The following is a 23561-nucleotide window of genomic DNA, read 5'->3' on the forward strand; positions in this document are numbered from 1 at the left end:
CTTTTACATAAAACATTAATCTCAATTTTTAGAAACTATATGTTAGTGAATTAAAAATATATAAACTAACATTGGAGATGCTGTGACTTATGATTATGATATTTTAGAACCTCTAGCTGCATTTGATGTGCAGCCAAATGCCCCCTTTTTCATGAGTGTCTGAGGCCAGATTTGAACTCTGGAAGATGGCATCTTGACTCCAGGCCCAGCATTCTATCTATTGCATTACTGAGCTGCCCTACCTTCCAACTAATTGTAAATTCAGTTGTGTTATTATCTTATCCATGCTTCTTGACAAGAATAGAATGATATGCTTTGTCAAATACTTTCCTCAAATTCAGTTATTCATAGTATTAGCTTCATTTAATGGTTTAGTAATCCTGTCAAAAAAGGAAATGAGGTTAGTCTGGCATGACCTATTCTAGATGGAGCCATCATGCTGACTCTTGGCATTAATTAAATTTTTCTTTCTAGAGTTTTGCCAGCCATTTCTTTAATTATCTGTTTTAGAATTGAAGCCAAGTTTACTGGTCTGTGGTTTGGAGAGAGAGTTTTCTTCCATTTAAAAAATACTGAGATGACATTTTTGCCCTTCAGTCTTATGGCATTTTTCTCATTTTCATGATTTTTCAAAAATTTCTTGGTATGGCTCAAAAGTCACATATACCTGTTCTTTCTCTATCTCAGGATGTTGTTCATTTGGGTCAGGTGTTCCCCACCAGTAGAATTTAAGCTCTTTAAGCAAGGGTGGACATGGTTTCATCTTTCATCTTTTTAATCTTTAGTGCCTGGCACCTAGTAAGCAATTTGTAGATCCCTTTTTAAGGAAGGGATGTATCACTCAACACTGAATTTCAAAATATCACATTTGAACCTTCAGAGGACAGGAGACTCCAGCTTCTCTGATTTTTGAATCCTTGGACTTCATATTCAGTGTTTCCTTCCCTCTCTCACTGTGTATGACATACTGAACACTGGATCTCCATGACTTGGCCTTAGGTTGTTTTCCATGCTGGGGATGTCCTCCCTTTCCTCTTTACCAATCTAAACCTAAGCCATCCTTCAGGGTCTAGATCACATCTTGATTTCCTTGACTGTTTCAGTCTACACTATTCTCTCCTTTTGAGAATTCTTATAACATTATAATTGGTACCACATGGTCCAACATTTAATTATAATTATTTGGGAGCATCCAATAGAGTGGACTAAGTGGTTTCAGGATATGAACATCTCTCCTGGTTCAGACGATTCAGTAGCAGGAATATTGGATTTGTAGTCAAGGGATCTGGGTCTGCATCCTGCTTCTCTAATTTCCTATGTGACCTTTGGCAAGTCATCTCTTGGGGTCTCAGTTTTCTCCTCTTTAAATTGTGATAACAACACTAAACACTCTCTGGACATTATTATTCACTGTTGTCTTTTGCTCATGCTATATGGACCCAGTACACTAATTGTAATGCTTCTTGACAGTGACTAAAACATAAGCTCCCCAGTGAAAAGTCCTCTAATATTACCTTCCATCTGTCAGTCTCTGAAGGTATCCCCTGAGCCTGGTCTGTGTTTTTACATTATTACTGCATTACTCCTCATCCTGCTGTGTGGACACATACCTGTTTGGTGGGGTAGAGAATCGTTTGGTTGATTGACTTTATAGAAAGAAGGATTTTGCTCAGAAGTTGTTCAGTTTTCCTCTCCCTTTTAGGACTTTGAGAGGATGCTAGGTGGCCCTTTGGGGATTTTGTAGAGAGGATTCTTGTCAGGGTACAGGCTAGATTATGATGGACTCTAAGCCTCTTCCAAGTTGGAGATTCTGTGATTCTGTTCCAGGAAAATAAATCCAAAAGCTCTAGGGAAAGACAAGTGGAATTGTTTTTTCCTTTGGTTAGCAACTGTGAGTCCCTACTAATATTTACTTAGGGCTTTCAGTGTATACTTGTGGTTAACCCCAGAGTTCCTCCTATCCTCTGTGGGTGGTTTTATTTCCCTTTTTTCTCTTCTTCATCTATCTCTCTTTGCTTGAGTTTTCTGGGTGACCATTGTGTTTTCCAGGTTACTCTATTCAGTGGCAACATACTAAAATAATAGGATTTATTGACTGTTTGGTTTAGTCTCACCAAGGGACTTGTGAAAATTTGGCATCTTCTAATGCCCATGACTTCTAACCCTGATGTTGCCCAGCTCTTCCCTGCTTATAAAGAATAACAGGAACCAGAACCCTGCTCAACTCCAAAGATTTGTAAGATAGACATGTATTCCAAGAGGCTCCAAAGGTGAATGCTATCCCTGGGAAAGGCTAAACCTTTTGTACATAAAGAACTTTTCACTGGGGAGATTGGATTGTGATCAATGAACATTCCAAAGATTGAGTCTGGGCCCATAGTGCATGAACAGCAGATGACAGTGAAGAAATATGTCTAGAGGGTGTTATTGTTATCACATAAAACTTCCACTCAAAGGACTCATGTGTTATATTTATATATACATATGTATATGTATATGAATGGGTAAAAAGTGACAACTGTTATTTTTTACTTGGTATCTTCAGAGAGCCTTTAAGGAACTGTGAATCTTGGTATTGCATCTTAAAAATGGAGAACAAATAGCTTTGAACGGTAGCTAGGAATTAAAATGAATTCCAATGTGAATATATAAATGCAAATTGGGTGTGTCTGTATGTGTGTGCATTGTGACAAGGAAATCACTTTAAAAGACTGATATATATTAATTTAAGGTCGCCAAGGAATTCAGCTATGTAATTCCTTAATGAAAACTCAAGTCAGCAGTCAACCTTTTATGGAGTTTAATTACAAACAGGAAGAAGAAAGATATTAGAGAGAGAGAGAGAGAGAGAGAGAGAGAGAGAGAGAGAGAGAGAGAGAGAGAGAGAGAGAGAGAGAGAAGGGAATAGGGCTTAAATACCCCCTCTGTTTAGGCTGGGCCAAAAGGCACAAGCCCTTAGATAGCTGAGGCAAAGAAAAGAGATCAGTCCCTATCACTCACATGACCAAAATGGAGAAAGTCTCAGGGGCCTCCACCTCCAGTTTCCTTCAGAGCAAGCTTCTCAGAGCACAACCTCTCAGAGCAAAACCTCTCCAACCTCCTCTCAGTCCTCAGACTCCGCTATCTTTAAGGAAACCATCCAAGTTCCCTCCCCTCAGTTCTCACATCTACCAATCACTGTCCATGTCTTCCCTGTGCCAATGGTGGCTCTAGCTTAACCCAGGACCGCCCAGAGGTCTGTGGCTTTGCACATGTCTGTTGAAGGTCATATTCTCAAATAATTAAATCTTGATCCTTTGCTGCAGCCCTTCCTAAATCCTGTTACCCTGAGTAGGGTGGAGATTGGAAGTTCCAAGACCTGGTTCTGTCATTCCAAGTATCTCTATTGTATCAATTCTAAAATCAATCATGACTCAAAGAACTTCCTGTTCTATGCTTAAGCATAGGTCAAAGCCCTTTCCATTGTTCAGCAAAAGGTTTCTGTCCTAAAGTAATCTTAAGTAGGGAGGAGAAGGACCCTCCCATGCCAAGGGGGGGGGGTTCACATTCCAATAGACTATCAGTAGGAAATTTTTCAAGTATGAAATTTCCCAATGGTGAAATTTCCAACATTTATAAGTCTAAGAAATTTTAAGGTTTACAGTATGCATGCTTCTTTGGTTATATCCCAGCTGCAAGAGAGGAAAATTAGATTCAGCATGCAAAAGAGCAACCCAAGCAGGGGAGGGGCAATTCCAGGAAGGAACAGAAAAGCTGAGAAGATTCAAAGCAGTTACTTCACTTCTCTTTGGGAGCTCCTCAAGAGTGGGTGGTCTAAGAGAAATCTCTGAGACAGAAGACCTCCAGAGCATTGACCACTTCTCAGTGAACCAAATCCCTTGGATCCAGATGAAAATAAAAGGAGTGGTTGGGGTTTTATTATAAAGCCATCCACCCAAAGAAGACTTTCCTTTCTCTATTCCCTAAAGTTGTCCCATGATCTTCATGCTACAACTAGGGTAGATAAAAGTCAGGATAGAGATTTCAACTGACCAAGGAGGGTCAGGCAAACAGCCTGAACCTCAGGATTTGGGGAGGAGGATCAGTTTGTTAGTTCTTAGGGATCTCCTATTTCCTACTTCCCACTTCCCTTACTCAACAACTCTCCTCTCCTCTTTGTGTCCCTTTAGAATAAAAGAGTTATTCTTTATAGATCAAGTTGTCTGTCTCATAAAACCCAAGAAGAGATCTGAAACTTGGGGAGGAAAGCTATACTCTTTTCTCAAGGAGGGAGAGTCAGCTTTAGTCCTTGACTCTACACTCAACTCAGGCACTGAAGGGACATATTCTGCCCCTCTAAGAGACAACTTTTTCTGTCTTCACTGTGAAAAGAGAGGAGAGGACCAATCTATCCCCCCTCTCCCACTCCTGACTCCATCCCACCTCTCTCACTCCCGATTCTCAAAATAAATATAGTGGGTGACTCCATTCTCCTATCCATTACACAGCTAAAATCCCATCTCCTGCTGGAAGTGTTTGAAAATATATCTTAATTCTTGTGACTCTCCTTTGATAATTATTTCTTATTTATCTTATGTAAAACATGTTTGTACCTATTTCTTTTCTCTTCATGAGCTCCTCAAGGGCAGAGATTGTCTTTTACCTCCTTTTGCATCTTTCTGACTTAGCACAGTGCCTGGCACCTACTAGATGCTTTTAATAAGTACTTATTGACTGACATACACACATTTATAGATATAATATGTATCAATATTTTCCAGACACTGTGCTAATCATTTTACAAATATTATCTCATTTAATCTTCACAACAATTTGAGAGATAGAACCTGTTATTATCCTCATTTTACAGATGAAGAAAACAAGGCAAATAGGTTAAATGGCTTCTCTAGGGTCACACAGAAGATAAGTAAATGAGGCTGAATTTAAACTGGCCCAGGGTTTCCTATCCACCATAACACCTCGCCTTCCTCAACTTCATCAGAACTAGTATACCATACCCTTAGCTCATACCATGGGACCAGCTTTTCTCTCTCTCTCTCTCTCTCTCTCACACACACTCTCTCTCTCTCTCTCTCTCTCTCTCTCACTCTCATATCAAATTCTTTGATATCCATTCCTGAATATCCCCTTTGAGACATAAGGCATTTCTTTCTAAATCCTGCCTCTTTCACATCCTCTCTCCACACTACTGCCCTAAGTCTGAGCTTGAGTCTACCTAGACCTAGATTAAATCTCTTGCTTTTCGTGCCACCAAATTGACCAACCTCCAAGAAAGCAAGAGGTTACTGGTTCAGTGTTTGGTCACATATTCCTCCTGTGGCACAGGACTGTTCATTTCAATTGTTTGATCTAGACTAGGCTGATAATTCAGTTTTGGGTCCCTAAGATTATTATTTTTTCTTTCTTTCTTTTTTTAATTTTTATTTGGTCATTTCCATTTCCAAACATTATTCATTGGAAACAAAGATCATTTTCTTTTCTCCCCTCCCCTCCCTCCCATCACCTCTCCCATAGCCCACGTGTAATTCCACTGGGTATCACATGTGTTCTTGATTCAAACCCATTTCCATGTTGGTATTTGCATTAGAGTGTTAATTTAGAGTCTCTCCTCAGTCATATCCCCTCCACCCCTGTAGTCAAGCAGTTGCTTTTCATTGGTATTTTTACTCCCACAGTTTAATCTTCTGCTTGTGGATAGTGTTTTTTAGATCCCTGCAGATTGTTCAGAGACATTGCATTGACACTAATGGAGAAGTCCATTACCTTCAATTGTACCACAATGTATCAGTCTCTGTGTAAAAAGTTCTCCTGGTTCTGCTCCTTTCGCTCTGCATCACTTCCTGGAAGTCGTTCCAGTCTCCATGGAATTCCTCCACTTTATTATTCCTTTTAGCACAATAGTATTCCATCACCAACATATACCACAATTTGTTTAGCCATTCCCCAATTGATGGGCATCCCCTCGTTTTCCAATTTTTGGCCACCACAAAGAGCGCAGATATGAATATTCTTGTACAAGTCTTTTTCTCCATTATCTCTTTGGGGTACAAGCCCAGTAGTGCTATGGCTGGATCAAAGGGCAGACAGTCTTTTATCACCCTTTGGGCATAGTTCCAAATTGCCCTCCAGAATGGTTGGATTAATACACAACTCCACCAGCAATGAATTAGTGTCCCTACTTTGCCACATCCCCTCCAGCATTCATTACTTTCCATAGCTGTTATGTTAGGCAATCTGCTAGGTGTGAGGTGATACCTCAGAGTTGTTTTGATTTGCATCTCTCTGATTATAAGAGATGTAGAGCACTTTTTCATGTGCTTATTAATAATTTTGATTTCTTTGGCTGAGAACTGCCTGTTCATGTCCCTTGCCCATTTATCAATTGGAGAATGGCTTGATTTTTTGTACAATTGATGTAGCTCTTTGTAAATTTGAGTAATTAAACCTTTGTCAGAGGTTTTTATGAAGATTGTTTCCCAATTTGTTGCTACCCTTCTGATTTTAGTTACATTGGCTTTGTTTGTACAAAAACTTTTTAATTTGATGTAGTCAAAATTATTTATTTTACATTTTGTGACTCTTTCTAAGTCTTGCTTGGTTTTAAAGTCTTTGCCCTCCCAAAGGTCCAACAGGTATACTATTCTGTGTTCACCTAATTTACTTATAGTTTCCTTCTTTTATGTTCAAGTCATTCACCCATTCTGAATTTATCTTGGTGTAGGGTGTGAGGTGTTGATCCAAACCTAATCTCTCCCACACTGTCTTCCAATTTTCCCAGCAGTTTTTATCAAATAATGGATTTTTGTCCCAAAAGCTGGGGTCTTTGGGTTTGTCATAAGCTGTCTTGCTGAGATCATTTATGCCAAGTCTATTCCACTGATTCTCCTAGTCCCCAAGATTATTTGTTTAGTTCTATGGTGAAATCTAATGAGTCAGTTTGTCTACTTTGGAGTTGGGTTGCTTTTTCCCCCTCCTCTGAGTACGGATGGCCCTTTCTGTTGGGGTAATTGTACATATCACAGGATAGCATTGTATCATTTTATTTTGGAGGATTTTTGATTTGCTTCCAAGGGATTAGTGAAACTACTATTTCTTTGGCATGAGTCTTGATCAAAAGATTTAAGGGTCTTAGAGTCTGTACCATGTGATGAACTAAAGTGTTGAAGAATTTGGGGACAGGTTCAGATGTGTAGAAATGGGCTCCCTTCGCAGAGCAGTGGGACAGGATAATCAGGTTGATTAGGTCTCTACATGCAAAAAGATGATTGTGGTCAGGAATTTCTAAATTTGGCAATTCCTCTTTGCAAAGAGCTAAAGGATTCAGATTTTTTGAATGATGGCAGTATTTATATATATATGATTTATGACTTTGTTTTTCTGAGTCTAATGGCACAGACGACTTGGGATTTTTTCATCACTCGCAGTCCTTGTTATGTTTTGAGAATTTGGGATAAGGAACTTTAGGCAAAAGTTGACCTTGCCTTTTGTATTACTGGTTCTTGGCGGTGAGTCTTTTACTGTATAAGCCAAATACCATGGTTGATTTGAGCTTATATGTAGTCAGAAATAGTAAGTAGCCCAGAGATTATCTTTTAAGATCATCCAATTCAAGTCTCTACCCCCCCCCCCTTTTTTTGGTGGTTGTTGTTTGGTGACAGGCATGTCCAATTCTTCATAACCCAATCTGGGTTTTTTTAGGCAAAGATACTGGAGTGGCTTTATATGTCCTTCTTCAGCTCATTTTACAGATGAGGAATAGAGGCAAAAAAGGTTGTGACTTGTTTAGGATCACACAAAGAGTAAGAGTCTCAGGTCAGATTTGAACTCAGGCCTTCCTGAAAGGTTTCAGGAAAGAGCATTTTTTGAATCTCCTGCCTTTCTTGTGTTGAGTATGGCCAGTGGGCCTTTTTTGCTCTGTGATACAAAAGAAACAAAAGAAATGGCCTGTCCTCAAAGGAGGAAAAGACAGAACAGGCCTGGAGAATGGATAAACAACTTTTTTGGAACAGTCCATCAGTCAGCAAATACAGATGAATGTGTAGTGCAAACTACATTCCACCCTGAGGACCTGAGTGACTTTGGTTGTGTGGAACAAACTGCAGTCTCATGGCACTGATGTGTAAATCACAGAACCATCATCTGTGATTAATCTGGGTGTCATTGACATCAAGTTATTAAAAATTCATACTCCTAGTTTTCCTATTTGGCAATGCCTCTCACCTAAAAAAGTTCAATTGCCTTATTTAGCCATATTTTCAGGGTACCATTTCGAAGGATTTGTGGCAGTTCTAAAGGTATAAAAGCATGTTTACATGGATTTTAAAAAGCCCACATTTTTTAGGAATACAAGCAAATATTTGAGGCCTAGGTCTGGAGCAATTTTCATTGATTTTTCCCAACCTGAGCTATAGAGGGAAACAGCAAACCCAAAAGGGCCTTTATGAGAGAAATAAATCTCTTTGAAGTCCATGCAATCTTCAGTTGAGAGAGAACAATTTTAATTTAGATAGAGTAAGCATTTCATCAATCTATAGTTATGAATTTTAGATTGCCAGAAATATCATAAAGTTTTTCTTATTAATGATCCTCTACCACATTCATATCCAGTCTTCTTAATTATGGACTTGTTTTCTAAATATTTTGATAACTGTCCTTCAATATAATTAGTTTATTTTGTCCTGCTAAGAATTTTATTTTATTTATATAAACACATTATTCTTAGGAATCCATTAGCATCATCAGAGTGCCAAAAGGGTTCCATGCCATAAAAAAAAGATTAAGAAAGCCTATGTAGAATTGATTCTGAGTGGACAAATCCATTGGTCTTAGTTTTCATTATCATTGACTTCTCTGTAACATTGTTCCCTCTATTTAATCCTCTTTTTTGAGATACTTTTGGTGCTTTATTTAATTTATTTAATCATTCCTTTATTCCCTGGGAATTCCCCTCATTCCTTAATGTGAGGATTCCCCAAGGTTCTGTCCTAAGCCATTTTTTTTTCTCTCCTACCCTCTTCTCACTGGACATTCTCATTCATTTCAACTTTAGCTAATTCCTCCATGTAAATAACTTTCAATCTATACCTCTAGTTTTCACTGTTTTTTGAGGTCTCCAGATGTATATCTCTACTTTTCTGAAGGACATTTCCATCTGGATGTTCCACCAGCATGTTAAACTCAACTTATCCAAAACAGAACTTGAGAGTCATCATATTGCAGTGGAAAGGGTATTGTGAAATCAAGAGGGACCTGGGTTCTGACTTTGCCTCTGATACTTATCTCTGTGGTTATGGGTAATTAAATTTATTTTAATAAGAATTCAAGTCCCTACTATGTGCATCAAACATGTGAAGACCCCATTCCCCCCGCTCCCCAGCTCTCCCAGCAGAATGGTTGGAGAACAATTTGTTCGAATAGCCAGGAAAGTGACTGAAGCGGGCACTGTGGAACATTTAGAGCTTGGTCAGACATCAAAGATGCCAAAGTCATCCACTGCATCCTGAGCCATCAACAGTCATTCTGACTTTTGTCTTGCCAATGGACTTTGATGACTCTGGAAGAGAAAGGGAAGCTGAAGACTGTGAAACACTGCCTCACTTCAGTCCAATTCATGTGCAAGTCAAGCCATCACCAGTGATGCCATTGGTCCTCCTCCAAAAGACAAACAACTATAGAACAGAAACAAAAAAATTCCTAGCCTCAGAGAGCATGTGTTCTATTGGAGAGAGGGAGTCACTTCATGGGCCCAGATAAATAAATCACAATATTCACCAAGTAAACATAAGGTCATTTTGGGGAAATGAGCACACCAGTTGTTGGTAAGATCAAGAAAGATCTCTCTAAAAGAGACTCTACTGAAATGGAGCTTTTACTAGACCCAGTGATTACAAGAGGCTGGGATGGGGATATACAAAGCATTGGGGAGAGTCTGTACAAAGACCCAGAGGAGGAAGATGATTTGTCTATAGTGAACATCAAGTAGGTCAGTTTGTGCATGATTTGGGAATGGAAAATCAGCTTGGAAAGACAGATTGGAGCCAGATTGTGAAAGACTTTGAATTCTAAAAGATTAAAAAAATTATATATACAGTAGGCAGTAGGGAGCCCCTGATGTTAGCCTCTGGAACAAAAGAAAATAGTTAGACCTTCCCTTTAGAAATCAGAGGTCCTTGGAGCAGCAATGTGATGGATTGCCTCTGAGTTTCATTTTCTGTTCCTTATAAATTGGGTTTAATGATAAAGATACTACCTACCTCACCAGGGTTGTGCTAAGGATCCATTGAGGTCTCTGCTTCTCCCCCTTATTTATTTGTTTAATTTTATTAAAATTTTAAAATATTTTTCCAGGTTTGCATGCTTCATTTTTTCTCTCCCCTCTTCCAACTCCACTCCCAGAGCCAACAAGTGACTCCATTAGGTTGTACAAATGTTACATTGAGGTCTTGGTAATGTTCAAAAGCTGTGAGAGTGGCAGCATCTCTCAGACTCCTGCTCCTGCTTCCAACCCAGCCTTCATTTGGGGAAGCAGATGGAGGAGAAAGGGCCAGGCATTCTCAAGGACAATTGCCACATATGGGGTGGATGAGCCAGCCTGACTGAAGCAGCAAAGACAGGGTACCCTGAGGGAGAGCCAGGTTTCCACTATCTTAACCACAATTCGTTGTTAGACTTAGATGGAGACAGCTTTGAATCATGAACCCAAGAGCTTTGGGAAGAGCCATACTTCCAGCCCAGTGCTCACAGCCGTTACCCTGGCAAAAGCACCCTTTGTGGACTGTGCAGCCTGGCAGCTGCTCCCACAGCTACTGAAGACCTAGAAAAAGTCTTGTCTCTTAAGTCCTGATCCTATTGAAGAGTTTAATATCAGAAATTTGGATATGATTTTATGTATGGGAATAATATTAAAAAGGAGTTCTTAGGCATACGTTTACATAAAGATTCTAAGTCATGGGTGGTGAATGACTTCTGAACCTTGGCATGTAAAATGCCAGAGTTATCAGTGACCTTAGCTATATCATGCAAAGGCATAATCTTTTGAGCCTTTGATGCATTTGCAAGATTGTTAGCAGATACATTCATTGGTGCCTGTATGTTATTGGCAAGGTCATTTCCCCCTACTGCACCTAATGGTGTCCCAGTATTAGTATTAGTAACTACATCATCCTTATTAGTCTGTCCTGTCATGTCCCCAGTCTCCTCATTGGTTCCCTTACCCATGCTTTGTTTTCTCTGTATATAATCCTGGCATATCTCAGTTAAAATAGGGATCTGATCAAACAATGTCTGCAATCTATTATCAATGACTAGAGCATGTACAGTTTTCTTTTGGAAGATCAGGGTGGCAGCAGCTTTGATATTTTTTAAGATGTTAGTCACTGCCAAGAACACAAAATAGTCTTGGGGTATGATTTGCCAGAGGTAATTTGCGTCTAGATAATTCATTGGCAACTGGGTCAATCCCATAGTCATATTGGTTAATGTCCCCAGAACATTGTCTATCATCCCTGCCACTGTATTATAAATGATACAATAGCCCCAATAAATGGCAATTATTCCTAGCACAGTCAACTATAGTATTAGTTGTAACATGTTCCCCATCAGATCTTTTCTAGGCTCTGTCAGCAGTTAACAGTTAGAAAATGGTTGTAGTCCTCACAAGCTTTGCTTCTAGCTAGATAATACAGTTTCCCTTTTAGAATAGACACTCTCTCTCAGTTTTGTAACTGAGCAGAGTAGCAATTGGTAACTGACTTGTTCTTTCCCCCCCCCCCCCCCCCACAGAGTCAGTGACAAAGGGCTGCTAGTCTCAGGAGTTGTAATTGACAACTGAAAGTTGATGGCAGTTGGTGACAGTCACTAAAGCTTTTGTTTAAAAAATAAATGGGGTCCTTATAAATCTGGGGTGCCAACTGTTTTAAAAAAGAGAGAGATGAGGGAAGGGATGTACCCTGGGGAGGCTTTGGCCCTGAGGTATGGAGAGAGAGAGAAAGGGAGGAGAAACCCCCTTCCTCAAAAGTGGGGTTTCAGGGGGGACAGCAGATGTAATGGATTGGCTCAGAGAGAGGAGAGGGGGTTTGAAGATGTTCCCACTTTTGCCTTCCCTCCTTAGCTAAAGCTGCTCTCCCCAGTTCGCTCTTGTCCCTCTTGTCCCCCCTCCACTACTGGAGACCGAAGGATCTCCCCTTGATTCCGTTCACTCACACTCAGCTTGGGGAACAGATAACTTTTAATGTTAATTCAATCAGGTAATACAAAAGGAATAATGGGCAGGGAAGAATGGGAAAAGGAAAGTGGGAAAGGGGATACCTATCTCTATCTAAACCCTTTTCCTCCCCTCCTCAAGTTTGGGGGGAACTCTGGCCTTGGCAGCCTGAGCCCCCTGAGAGAAAGTCAGGTGGACTCACCCCTGGGCAACAGGAGCTGAGGTAAAGTCTGCTCAGGTTTCTCTTCAGAAAGTCCCTTCAATTGAGAAATGTTGGGGGGAAAGATTTCTAGTCACCAGCAGGAAAAATGGGTAATCCTCAGGAGAAAGTCTTTATCCACTTTCTCTCTTTGACCTCTCAATACAGAGAGACCCTCACTATTCTCCAGTCAGAGTCTTCTCTCTCTCCTCAGGAAATTCACTCCTGGGGCCCCTCCCCCATCGAGGTGATCAATTTCATATACTCTTCAGTCTGGCACTTTTTCTTTAGTGCCAGCCTCTATCCTCTATCATACTTTTCTGTAAAATGTATAATTTCTATGATATTGGTTTTAAATAAAATTTGAGATTCATATAATTATAGGATTTTTAGTCATATGAATTTATTAGATTTATCTTTGGGAGAGAAAAACTTATATGAAGAGAGTAGAGAGGTAACATAATTACTAGATAATTATGTAATAACCATCAAGTATTTCAACATTTTAAAGAGCATTTTCCTATTGTTCCCTATTTCATTTTCAGATATTTCATTTACAAATTGATCTATGCCAAAAGCTGGGCAGTATAAATTTTTGTCTGCTCATAGTTGATCCACTGACCAGGTGCATTGAAACATTTCCTACTGCTCAGGCCATATCTGCTTTTGTCGCCAAAGTCCTTTTAAAAGAAATTATTCCCAGTTTTGGCCTACCAGCATGTATTGACTTGGATAGAGGAACTCATTTTACCGATTCAGTCTAATCACAAATATATCCATGTTTGGGGATAACTCCTATATTTCATACACCATATTATCCCCAGAGCTCCAGCCAAGTTGAATGAATGAATAAAGAACTTTAAAAGTATGATTGGAAAATTGTGCATGGAGACTCATTTGAAATGTCCTGAAATTCTACCTCTGGCCCTATTTTATCTCAGAAGCAGATCCAGAAGTGATGTACACATCTCACCATTTGAATTGCTATTTGGACATCCACCTATTCAGGCACAACCATTTACCCCTGGCTATACCTCATTCTTAGGAGGGGATATAACCATTGCTACATATATCAGACAATAACAAACAAAATTGTGGGAACTCCATGACTCTGGAGCTGCTGTTCAAGCAGGCCCTATAGACTTCTTGCTTCAAGATTTAAACCCTGGTGATAGAGTGTATATAAAAAATTTCAAGCGTACTGAGTCGACTGAACCTGCTTATGATGGACCATTCCAAATCCTTTTAACTATACCGACAGCTATTAAAATTGGGGAGAATGACTCATGGATTCATTGTAGCCATTGTAGCTTATTCTCTATTACTAAATACATTTGAAGTCATGTATACTTTGTTGTCCTTGTGTTAGAGAAATCATTTCATAGAGGTTGAGAAACTTATTTTGGGTCACCGAGAGTCTAGAGTAGATGTGTTAAAACTCCCCAATGTAGCTGAACTGGATTAAAATGTAATTGTGAAATAGTTAACAGTAGAGAAAAATATGGCACAACACAGATAATGTTAATTCATAGTCTAATTTGGTCTAGACCAGTGGTATTAAATACCTAGAAACAGGCCTATTAAACCACCCTATGTGAGGACCCCTTTGGGCCACATATTGACCTCCCAAACCACATATTAATATTATCCATGTTTTATTGCGTTCATTTTGTCAAATATTTCCTGGTACATTTTAATCTGGTTTGGGTTGCACATATAGAAGTGGAATGAACATATTTAACATTCCCTCAGGGCCTTTTGTTGAGGACTTAATATATTGGGGTGGCTGGCATTTAGGAGCTAGTCCAATGACAATTGCCCAGTGCTAGGATAGGCCCTAACATATCTCAGGCCACAGAGGAGGAAGAAATGGGTTCAGATCTGATCCTATGGAGCAGAAGTCAGCAAACTACAGCCCGTGGGCCCAGTCTGGCCTGCTGCCGCTTTTTATTTGGCCAGTGGACTGTGAATGGTATTCTCCTTCTCCCTCCCAGGCCAGGCCACCAGCTGCCTACATAAAATGCAAATGAACTTAGAACTGTACAATACAAATAAAGTTACAAAACCATTATCCTGCTCTTGTAAACAGACAGAATGTTGGACCTAAATAGATTTGAGTTTCACCTTAGAACTCTTATGTTTCCAGTGTAATTTTAACTAAGTGTGTTGTGTATTGATTAGACTTCCTTGAAGGAAAAAGTCAATTCAAAAGGGTGAGAGAAGAAATAGAGGTTGTAAAAATTTGGTCCAACTAGCTATGAAATCAGTATAATAAGTAGGAATTTTTGTATATGTGCGTGTATGTGTGTGTAGGGGACACCAGAGTTATTTTTGGGGAGATTATCTATCTGCCAGGTACCCAGCCATTCTCCAACTAAGATGTTTGTCAACATCCCATTTTAGCTATTATTCTTGACATCATCAGGTGCTGAGATGAGTGGCTCCTTCATACTTGGCATCGAAAGAGTCTCAGCACTGGGGAATGGGAGGAGAGTTAGTAACCTAAAAATAAACAAATGCTTTTGGGTAGGGGAAGTGACCCAAAGAGGGCTTAAGCTAATTCACCTCCTTCCCCATCCCTCCTCCCAAAACACCCCAAAATATCATATTCAAAATGCAGAAGATCTCAGGGATCATCTTGTCCAACTCTTAAGTTTACAGGAAGGAAACTGAGTGGACAGTGAATTGTCCAAAAGTCACAGTTTGAAGGCTCTACTCTTCTTGAGACTCATTCTGGTAAAGTTGGAATCATATGGAACACAGATTCCTGTAGACCCATAAATAGAGCTGGAAGGGACTTCAGAGATTACCCTGTCCAATTCCATCCCATGTTGTATAGAGGAAGAAAGAGAAGGTTCAGAGGTAGGAGCGATAGAACCTGGTCAAGATCTGGGATTCCTGATGCTCCACTCCAAGGACACTTTCAGACACATTACTAAAATTTGGCTTCCCTTGTGGAAATACAGGCCCTTCCAGAATATAGGCTTTATTATGATATCCTAACTGATCAGGGAGTAAGGGGCTTCCTTGTCAACTTATCCCAGCTTGACCGAGCAAAACTTCAAAGGAAAGAAAAGATCAGTTGATAAATTTTTACTTATGTATCTACTATGTGCCAGGCACTGTGCTAAATGTAGAAGATAGCCAAAAGGGACAAAAGATAGCCTCTGTCCTCAAGGGTACCCCTCTGCCTTCCCCCCCAAAAGGATTTAGTTGTGCCCCTAGTCACCATCTAAATCTAGGTCAGGAAGGCATCCTCAGAAGTCATAGTTCTCCAGCAAACTGGCCTTGCCTCCATCCTTCCTGGCCTTGTCCTACCTGAAGTCTTTCTTTCTCTTCCTGTTCACTTCTTCAGGAGTAGATTGCATTGAATTTTGGGGGTTGAGAACTCTTTAGCTTGGGGAGACATTCAGCTGGTGGCAGACTGGACAGAGCCCTGGGCCTAGATTTAGCATAACCTGAGCATAAATCTATCTTCAGCTGCTTATGAGCTTTGTGACCCTGGACATATCTATTAGCTTCTTTTTGTCTCAGTTTCTTTAACTCTAAAATGGCAATGATAATAGCACCTGTCTCCCAGGTTATTGTGAGGATCCTATTTATAAAATTAACTGGAATAAATACCTTTTTTTCCTTCCTTTATTCTTTCCCACTCCTCCCAACTTTGGTCATCAAGGTTTTTAATCTCTTTCAGGACCCCACTGCTATAGTTTCAGCTTGTATTCCTGCCCAAATCTCAATGACAAAGTTTGAGAGGCCAGGAAGGAAAAAAGGTCTTGTGAGACCCCCATCTTCTCCCTACTCCCTTTATTTTTTTAATTTACGTATTTTTCCTTGGTTACATGATGATTCATGTTTTTTCCCTCCTTCTTTTACCTCCCTTCTTCCAGAGCTGAAAAGCAATTCCCCTGGGTTGTGCATGTACTTACTCCCTTTAAAAAAAAGGGGGGGTGTCATGGTCTTCCATCAGAGGCCAACATGGCTTGCAATTGGGAAACTTTGGGTACCCCTCCCAATCCCTCATCAGTCTATCATGGTTTAATAGATTGGGTTATGTCAACTGCAGTCTCTTCCCTATTTCTGTCAAGTTGCCTCCACCACTGGTACCTATTCTTGTCCTCCTGTCACTCTCCTGTCCCATCACTCTCTTGTCCCTTGCCACAGCTTCATCTTTCTGCTCTAACACCAGGCTCTAACTGCCTTCTTCCTCAGAGGAATGACAGTTCTACTCTTCTGAGGAAAAAAAGATAGGAGCTCTTTAAATTTCCAACCCTGGGGCGGAGCCTCAGTGCTACTCTAATTACTCTCTTTAGAATCAATAATAAAGGTTATAAATATTTTTGTACAAGTCTTTCCCCTTATTATATCTTTGGGGTACAAACCCAACAGTGGTATGGCTGGGTCAAAGGGCAGGCAGTCTTTTAAAACCCTTTGGGCATAGCCCCAAATTGCCCTCCAGAATGGTTATATCAATTCACAACTCCTCTAGCAATGCATTAGTGTCCCAATTTTGCCACATCCCCTCCAACATTTATTACTTTACTTTGCTGACATACTGGCCAGTCTGCTAGGTGTGAGGTGATACCTCAGAGTTGTTTTGATTTGCATTTCTCGAAATCATGAGGGATTTAGAACACTTTTTCATGTGCTTAATGATAGTTTTGATTTCATCCTGTGAAAACTGCCTATTCATGTCCCTTCGCCATTTGTTGATTGGGAAATGGCTTGATTTTTTGCAAATTATTTTAATTAAAAATTTGGGGGGTGCCCTTTGGTATTCGTGTTGAGTATCTCTTTTGAACTTGTTTTGAGCTTGGTAGAAGATGTTGGTCTACATCTAATTTCTGCCAGTTAATCAAGAAGCTTGCTCTTAAACACCAACTATATTCCAAGCACCAGGCTACCATGCTGGGGATACCAAAGGAAGGCCAAAGATTGGTTCTTCTCTCAAGGGGCTCATGATTTGCTTCCCAGTTTTCTTTGTAGAGCTTGTCAGATAAGGAGTTCTTCCCCCAGTAAACTTGTATTTTCTGGGTTATTGAGTTCAGTGCCTTCTGATGATTCCCCCATCTTCAGTCTGCTCCAGTAACCCACTTTACTTTTTATTGTTTTTTTAGCCAGGAACAAATATTTTTGATGATTAACTTTACATAGTACAATTTGATATCTTCACTTCCCTCCTTAGTTATATTGCTTAAAGAAGGGCATGCTGCCATGAGAGTGGGGCGGCATAATGATGGAAAATTGTTCTGTTTTCTGGTGTAACATAATGGGATGTTTTCTTACTTCCCTTCATTTTTCATTCGGGTATTTTGGGCAGTCATTGTTGTCATGATTTTTTTTTCGTTTAAAGGCTTCTCAGTCACATGAAGTATTGTTAAAATGAAACAAAACAAAACATGAGCTGTTTGTCCTTTGGAGACTTCCTTGTGCTGTGCAGTGAGAGGAGGCATAGAGCTTCTGCTTAAGAGAAGGTGGGAGAAGGCAGTATTTGCGTTAGACTCATTTTTGTAATTTAGCAGTTTCCTCCTCTGTAAAATAAGGGGTTTGGGCTGGCATGAAATCCAAGGCCCTCTGCTAATGGATTCACCTCTGCAATGGCTTTTTTGAGTTTCCCCCAGAAGTTTCTGTTTCTGTAGAAAAGAATCAACCAATCAATGTAGATGCCATGGGTGAGGGAAAGGAGGGGAAAAGCTTTCATTCAGCACCTTCTGTGTGCCAAGTTAGCACTTTATGCTTAGATATCTCATTTAATTTTTCACAACTCTGTAAGGTAGGTGTTGTGACTGTCCTCATTTTATATTTGAGGAAACTACGGGAAACAGGTGAAGTGTCTAGGAAATGTCTGAGGTCAGATTTGGACTCAGGTCTTGAGGACTCCAGGTCTGGTCCTCTATTTGCTGTATCACTTAGTTGCCATGATTACTCTTCTAAGCGTTGTAGATTTCTGGGCTAATATTCCTGAAAACTCTAGGCTACTTTGGAGTGGTTAAAGGGTTATGAGAAAACCTCACACTATACACTCTTCCCTGGTTTTCATGAAAAAGAAAACTGGCAGTCATGAGACTGAAACACAGAATAGAAGCTCACCCTGCTATTTCTCTTCTCCTAACCTGTATGTTTGAGTTTAAGGACTAACCCAAGAGGGTGGTGGGTGATTACTTCCAAGATATTTCCCATCAGGGATAGATTTGCTCTTCATAAAGCAGATGGTGTTTTCTTAAGCAAACTTACTGACACATAGTAAATGCTTAATAAATGCATATGGACATACTGACCATGTGGAAGGAAGGTCTCTGGTTCATTGGTGTCTCTACTGGGTTCAGTTTGCTAAAGGCTTGGATTTGAAAAATTGAATATAAATCATGAATTTTCTTTCTTCTTTTAGATCTGTCTTTGGCCCAGAGGAAATTCGCCCATTCATTAAGAGACTTCAAATTTGAGTTCATCGGGGATGCTGAGACGGATGATGAGAGATGTATAGGTATGTAAGAACAGAAGGGGAGGAATTAAACTGTGTGCTCATGTTCATTTTCATTGGTATGGAGGAGAAACTGATGCTTGACTGATATAGTGGAACATGGTTATGCAAGTAAAATGGAGAAGTATAAGAAATAGAGGGAAATGTAGAAAAACCCAGATTAGACAGTGCAGAATGTAAAAAGCAGGAGGGGAAGGATATGGTGGTCAAATGAACAACAAACATAGGTGAAGAAATATGAATGAGAATTGTGGACAAAGAATCCTGAGTCAAATAGAATTCAGGCTGTTTTATGGTATGCATTTAATTACTTAACTGTGAATAGTTATGAAGTGAGAATAGACTGTTGCATAATGTCTAGAGTGAGGAGACCAACATTGCAGGCCTCCTTGGACCCATATACTGACCTGATCCTGGCCCTATAAAAGCTCTCTAAGGCTACTGAATTTTAGAGCACATCTCCACATGTGTTGGTAGGAGGTGTTTTCCTTTCAGGAATTCTAGTACTAATTAAATCTCACTTTCATCCTGCTTCCATAGAATCACCTCAGTATTTGTTTAGGTAGCTCTTCAAGGTTTAAGTGGTTCTTAGTGGAAGAAATTACAAAGGGTGCCTGGGTGATGACTTTTCAAAGACTGTGGATGGCCATGATGCTGTAAAAGAATTTTACAATGCAAGTTTAATTGTTCATACTGATTTTCAGTTTTGTTTACAAACATTGTGTGTTGACAAACTATTCTGTTTTCTTTCCTTTTTTTTTTAAACTCTTACCTTGTGTTTTAGAATAGATGGTATCAATTCTAAGGCAGAAGAGTAAGGGCTGGGAAATTTGGGTTAAGTGACTTGCCCAGAGTAATACAGCTAGGAAGTGACTTACCCTGTTTTTTCCTTTGATAATTAAATCACCCCTTTCTCTTTCCCTTTGCAGATGCTTCACTCCGAGAGTTTTCAAATTTCTTAAGGAACTTGGAAGAACAGAGAGAAATCATGGTGAGTTGGAGAAGTGCAGGCTGCTAAATGTTGGCGATTTGGGTTTCTAGATAGTTCTAATGTTAATATTTCCTTCAATTTATCATGGCAGAGGCAGCCTACCTACATATTGGAAAAAACCACGAAACTCTAGCAGCCAAGGGGTCTCTGTTCTATATTTTATGGCTTGCTGTGTGACTTTGAGTCAGATACTTATCTTTTCTGGACTTCTGTGTTCTCAGATGTAAGCTCAGGGGGTCTGACTGGTTTTATTTTTAAGGTCCATCTATGTCTTCCCTTCTAAATGGATGATAGATGACAGTGATAGTAAAAACTACTGCCTAGAGGTAATGACCCACTGAAGATTTAAGTTTTTTTCCCTCCAACCTTCATAATTCCTTTTGGGTTAGGAGCACCAACTTATCATTCTGCTTCAATAGAAACACCTTAACTTATATTTATGTAGCTATTCAAGCTTTACAAAATGGTTCATTAGTAGAATAATTAGAAAGGGGGATGTGCGCTGCCCTTTCAGACTGTGGATGGCAATGATGTTTGGTGGTTGTAATATTTGGCATTGGGTCAGAGGATAAAAGAGGAATATATGTAGTAGAGGAGTCACCAGGGAAGAAAGACTTCTTTGGAGCAGTGAAAAGAATACTGGATTGGGATTTGAAGTCACAAGGTCTGGATTCAAATCTTGTTTCTACCACTCACCTGTGCAACCCTAGGCTGGTCGTTCCATATTTCTGGACAAGTTTCCTCATTTGTAAGGGTCCTTGCACCTCTTACTCTAGAACTTTACGATGCAGTTTCCCAAGGAATTGGAAGTACATATTCTTTCCAAGTCCTTATATATTTGACTCTGTTACAAGATTGTTTTACATTTACTTAGTCATTCTGCAAACATCTACTATGTTTTAGACACTTGATAAGTGCTGGGGACACGAAGAGAAAAAAGGGAGTTTCACAGAAGAAAAAAATCTACTTGACCATATGGGTTGATGGGGATATGATTAGGGATGTTAGACCCTAAACAATCACCCTAGTACAAATATTAATAATATGGAAACAGGTCTTCATCAATGACACACGTAAAATCCAGTGGAATTGCATGTTGGCTACAGGAGGGAGCTGGGAGGAGTGGAGAGAGAACATAATTCATGTAACCATGGAAAAATATTCTAATTAATTAAATAAACAAAAATAAATAAAAAATAAAAGTTTCTGTCCTTGAGGATATGACATTATACTGGGAGAAACAAAATGTATATACATATATATATATGATTATAGGGCTATGGAACAGACCTGTGGATTTCAAATTTAATTGGTATAGGGAAATCTTGGTGAATTCTGCCAAGGTGGGCTGACACCTCTGTAATTTATAATCTCAGGGAGCTGCTTATAGCATTTAGAGATTAAGTAGGTGAAGGGCCCAGAGTCATATACAGAGTATGTGCTACATATGGGACTGGAACCCCAAGTCTTCCATAGCTTCTATCTCAAAATATATATAAGAGATATGTTTTTTTGTAGGGGGAAGGCACCAACAACGTGGAATCAGACAAGAGTTTCATGTAAGAGGTGTTTGAGTTCAGCTTTTAAGGAAGCTAGGGATTCTGAGAGGTGGAGATGAGAAAGTTCCGGGCATGAAGGGCTGTCAGGGCTCAAAGGACTGTGGACTGGAGATGGAGCATCAATGGTGAAGGCCAGTTTGGCATGGAAAGAATACATGAGGGAGAGCAATGGCTAAGTTGGGAAAGATCCTTTGGATCTTTACGTTTCAAGCAGAGTTTTCATTTAATTCCAGATGTTAATATGGAGTCACTGGAGTTTGTTGTTCATGGGGGTGAAGTGATTGCACCTTTACTTTAGGGAGATCACTTTGGCAGTCACATGGAGGATCAATTGGAAGGGGGAGAGACATGGCAAGGAGACCTTAGGAGGTTTGTAATAATCCTGGGGAGAGATGCTAGCCTGAAATAGGGTGTGGTTGTAGAGAGCAGAGAAGAGAACAATCTGTTGTTATTGCTTTTTCGGTTAGTGAAAGGGAATGATTAGAAAGATTGAAGTATAAAATTTCTATTGGTGCATGTGTGTTTTATTAGATAATATGCCTCTTTTTAATTCCTTTCTCAGAAACTTGGGCACACAAGCAAAAATTTGTCAGACTGAAAAATCATGGGGTACTTTGGTTGTGCAGCAATATTTTCCACTGATGTTTTCCTGGCCCTTCCTTTTCTTTTAATTTTAGATTTCTTGAGGTGAATGCATTAGGATGGGAAGAACCAGCCTGCAGGGCTACTTCTGGTCTACCTGAAAAGGCCAGGTTGATGGAGTTATTTATTGTTAGCGTACTTACCTATTTACATTTTGGCTGCAAAGGTGGCTGGCCTGGTTTGCTGACTTTGAGACATCTGGGTGGGAAGTTCAGGGATTTAATTGTGACACATCAGAAGGTCATGCCTGCAGAAGGTTGAGAGGGATGTCAAAGCTATCTAGGTCAATGTGGCCCTGAAGCTTATATCCCCAGACAGGCCATATCAAGTCATACTCAGTATGGGGGCAAAGGCCTTGGGGATTGGAGTGGGGAAGGGAAATTAGGAAAGATTTAGCTTTCATTGGGATTCTTAAGTAGAAGGGGATTAAGGAGCAAGGAGGGCATTCCAGGAAGGTTGAAGACAACTTGGGCAAAAACATGGAGATGGAAGTAAGTGACTAAGACCAATTTGAATTCAGGGTCTTTCTGCCTCCAAGCCCTGCCCTCTCTGTACTATGTGGCAGCCAAGTCTCTCCAGCAAAAGATGCCAAGGAGAGTTTAAAAAGGGAGGAAGAAGAGGGGAGAACTTGACTATAAAAGTCGAGGAATAAGAGGAGCCAGAAACAAGGGATGGTCGATTCAAAGTCTGCAGATGTTGCAAAGGATAAAGACTAAGAAAAACTGAATTTAGCATTTTGGTGATGATTCTTGTGGCATTTGCTTTAAGTGTCATCATCAATAAAAACAACTGTCTTCATTGAGAAGGTGACTTCCTCTCTATTCCTCATCTATGTCGATAACATGAAAATCCCAGACCAACCTTATTTCTGTGTTTTAACACTTTCCCATCAAAGTACTATCATCTTTGTTTTTGTAAATCCTTGGCTTTTGAGCTAATGATCAGAGCAGGAGTTCCCCAAAACTGAAGTCAGCTTCCAACTTTTCGCAATATTAACAAGTATGCCAGACCCCAGATAACATTAATATTAGTCAATAAACATTTATTGTCAGTGACTTGGGTCTTGGCATAAAAGTACAAGGAATGTGAAACAATCTATCAGTGGAGACAACATATACATTTATAGCTATTTACAAAATAAATGCCCATAAAATAAATGTCACCCATCTCCCATCTCCATGTCTTTGTACAAGTGAGCCAAAGGGAAGTAGAGAGTGAGCTTAGTTGTACAAAAGTACATACTGTACTCTTGAACTTGGGCAAAAGTCCAGGAATTTAAGGACTTCCAAAATAGTGCTCTGGTGTTTTTGATGCTATTTTAAAATCCTTTCATTGGATATTCCCAACCCCCTATCATTAGGCTATTTTTTTCCCCAGCTGAAAAGACTTTTGGAAGTTTTTATTAATTAGCTACTTCTGGGATATGGCAAATAGATGGGAAGCCAGGTAGCTGGAGCTTTAAGTGTTCACGGAGGTGGGGGAAGAGA

At 39.8% G+C, this 23561-nt stretch overlaps 1 protein-coding gene across 1 annotated transcript in view; it reads left to right on the top strand.

Annotated features, from left to right (window-relative positions):
• ARHGAP10 (Rho GTPase activating protein 10) overlaps window positions 1–23561 on the top strand; it is a 385966-nt gene that overhangs the window by 89790 nt on the left and 272615 nt on the right. Inside the window, exons 2-3 of the mRNA XM_007496250.3 lie at window positions 18790–18885; window positions 19812–19873. Coding sequence (XP_007496312.2) covers window positions 18790–18885; window positions 19812–19873 — 158 coding nt within the window. The remainder of the gene's footprint in view (window positions 1–18789; window positions 18886–19811; window positions 19874–23561) is intronic.

This window comes from Monodelphis domestica, chromosome 6 (assembly GCF_027887165.1).
Source record: "Monodelphis domestica isolate mMonDom1 chromosome 6, mMonDom1.pri, whole genome shotgun sequence".
NCBI classification, from domain to species: domain Eukaryota; kingdom Metazoa; phylum Chordata; class Mammalia; order Didelphimorphia; family Didelphidae; genus Monodelphis; species Monodelphis domestica.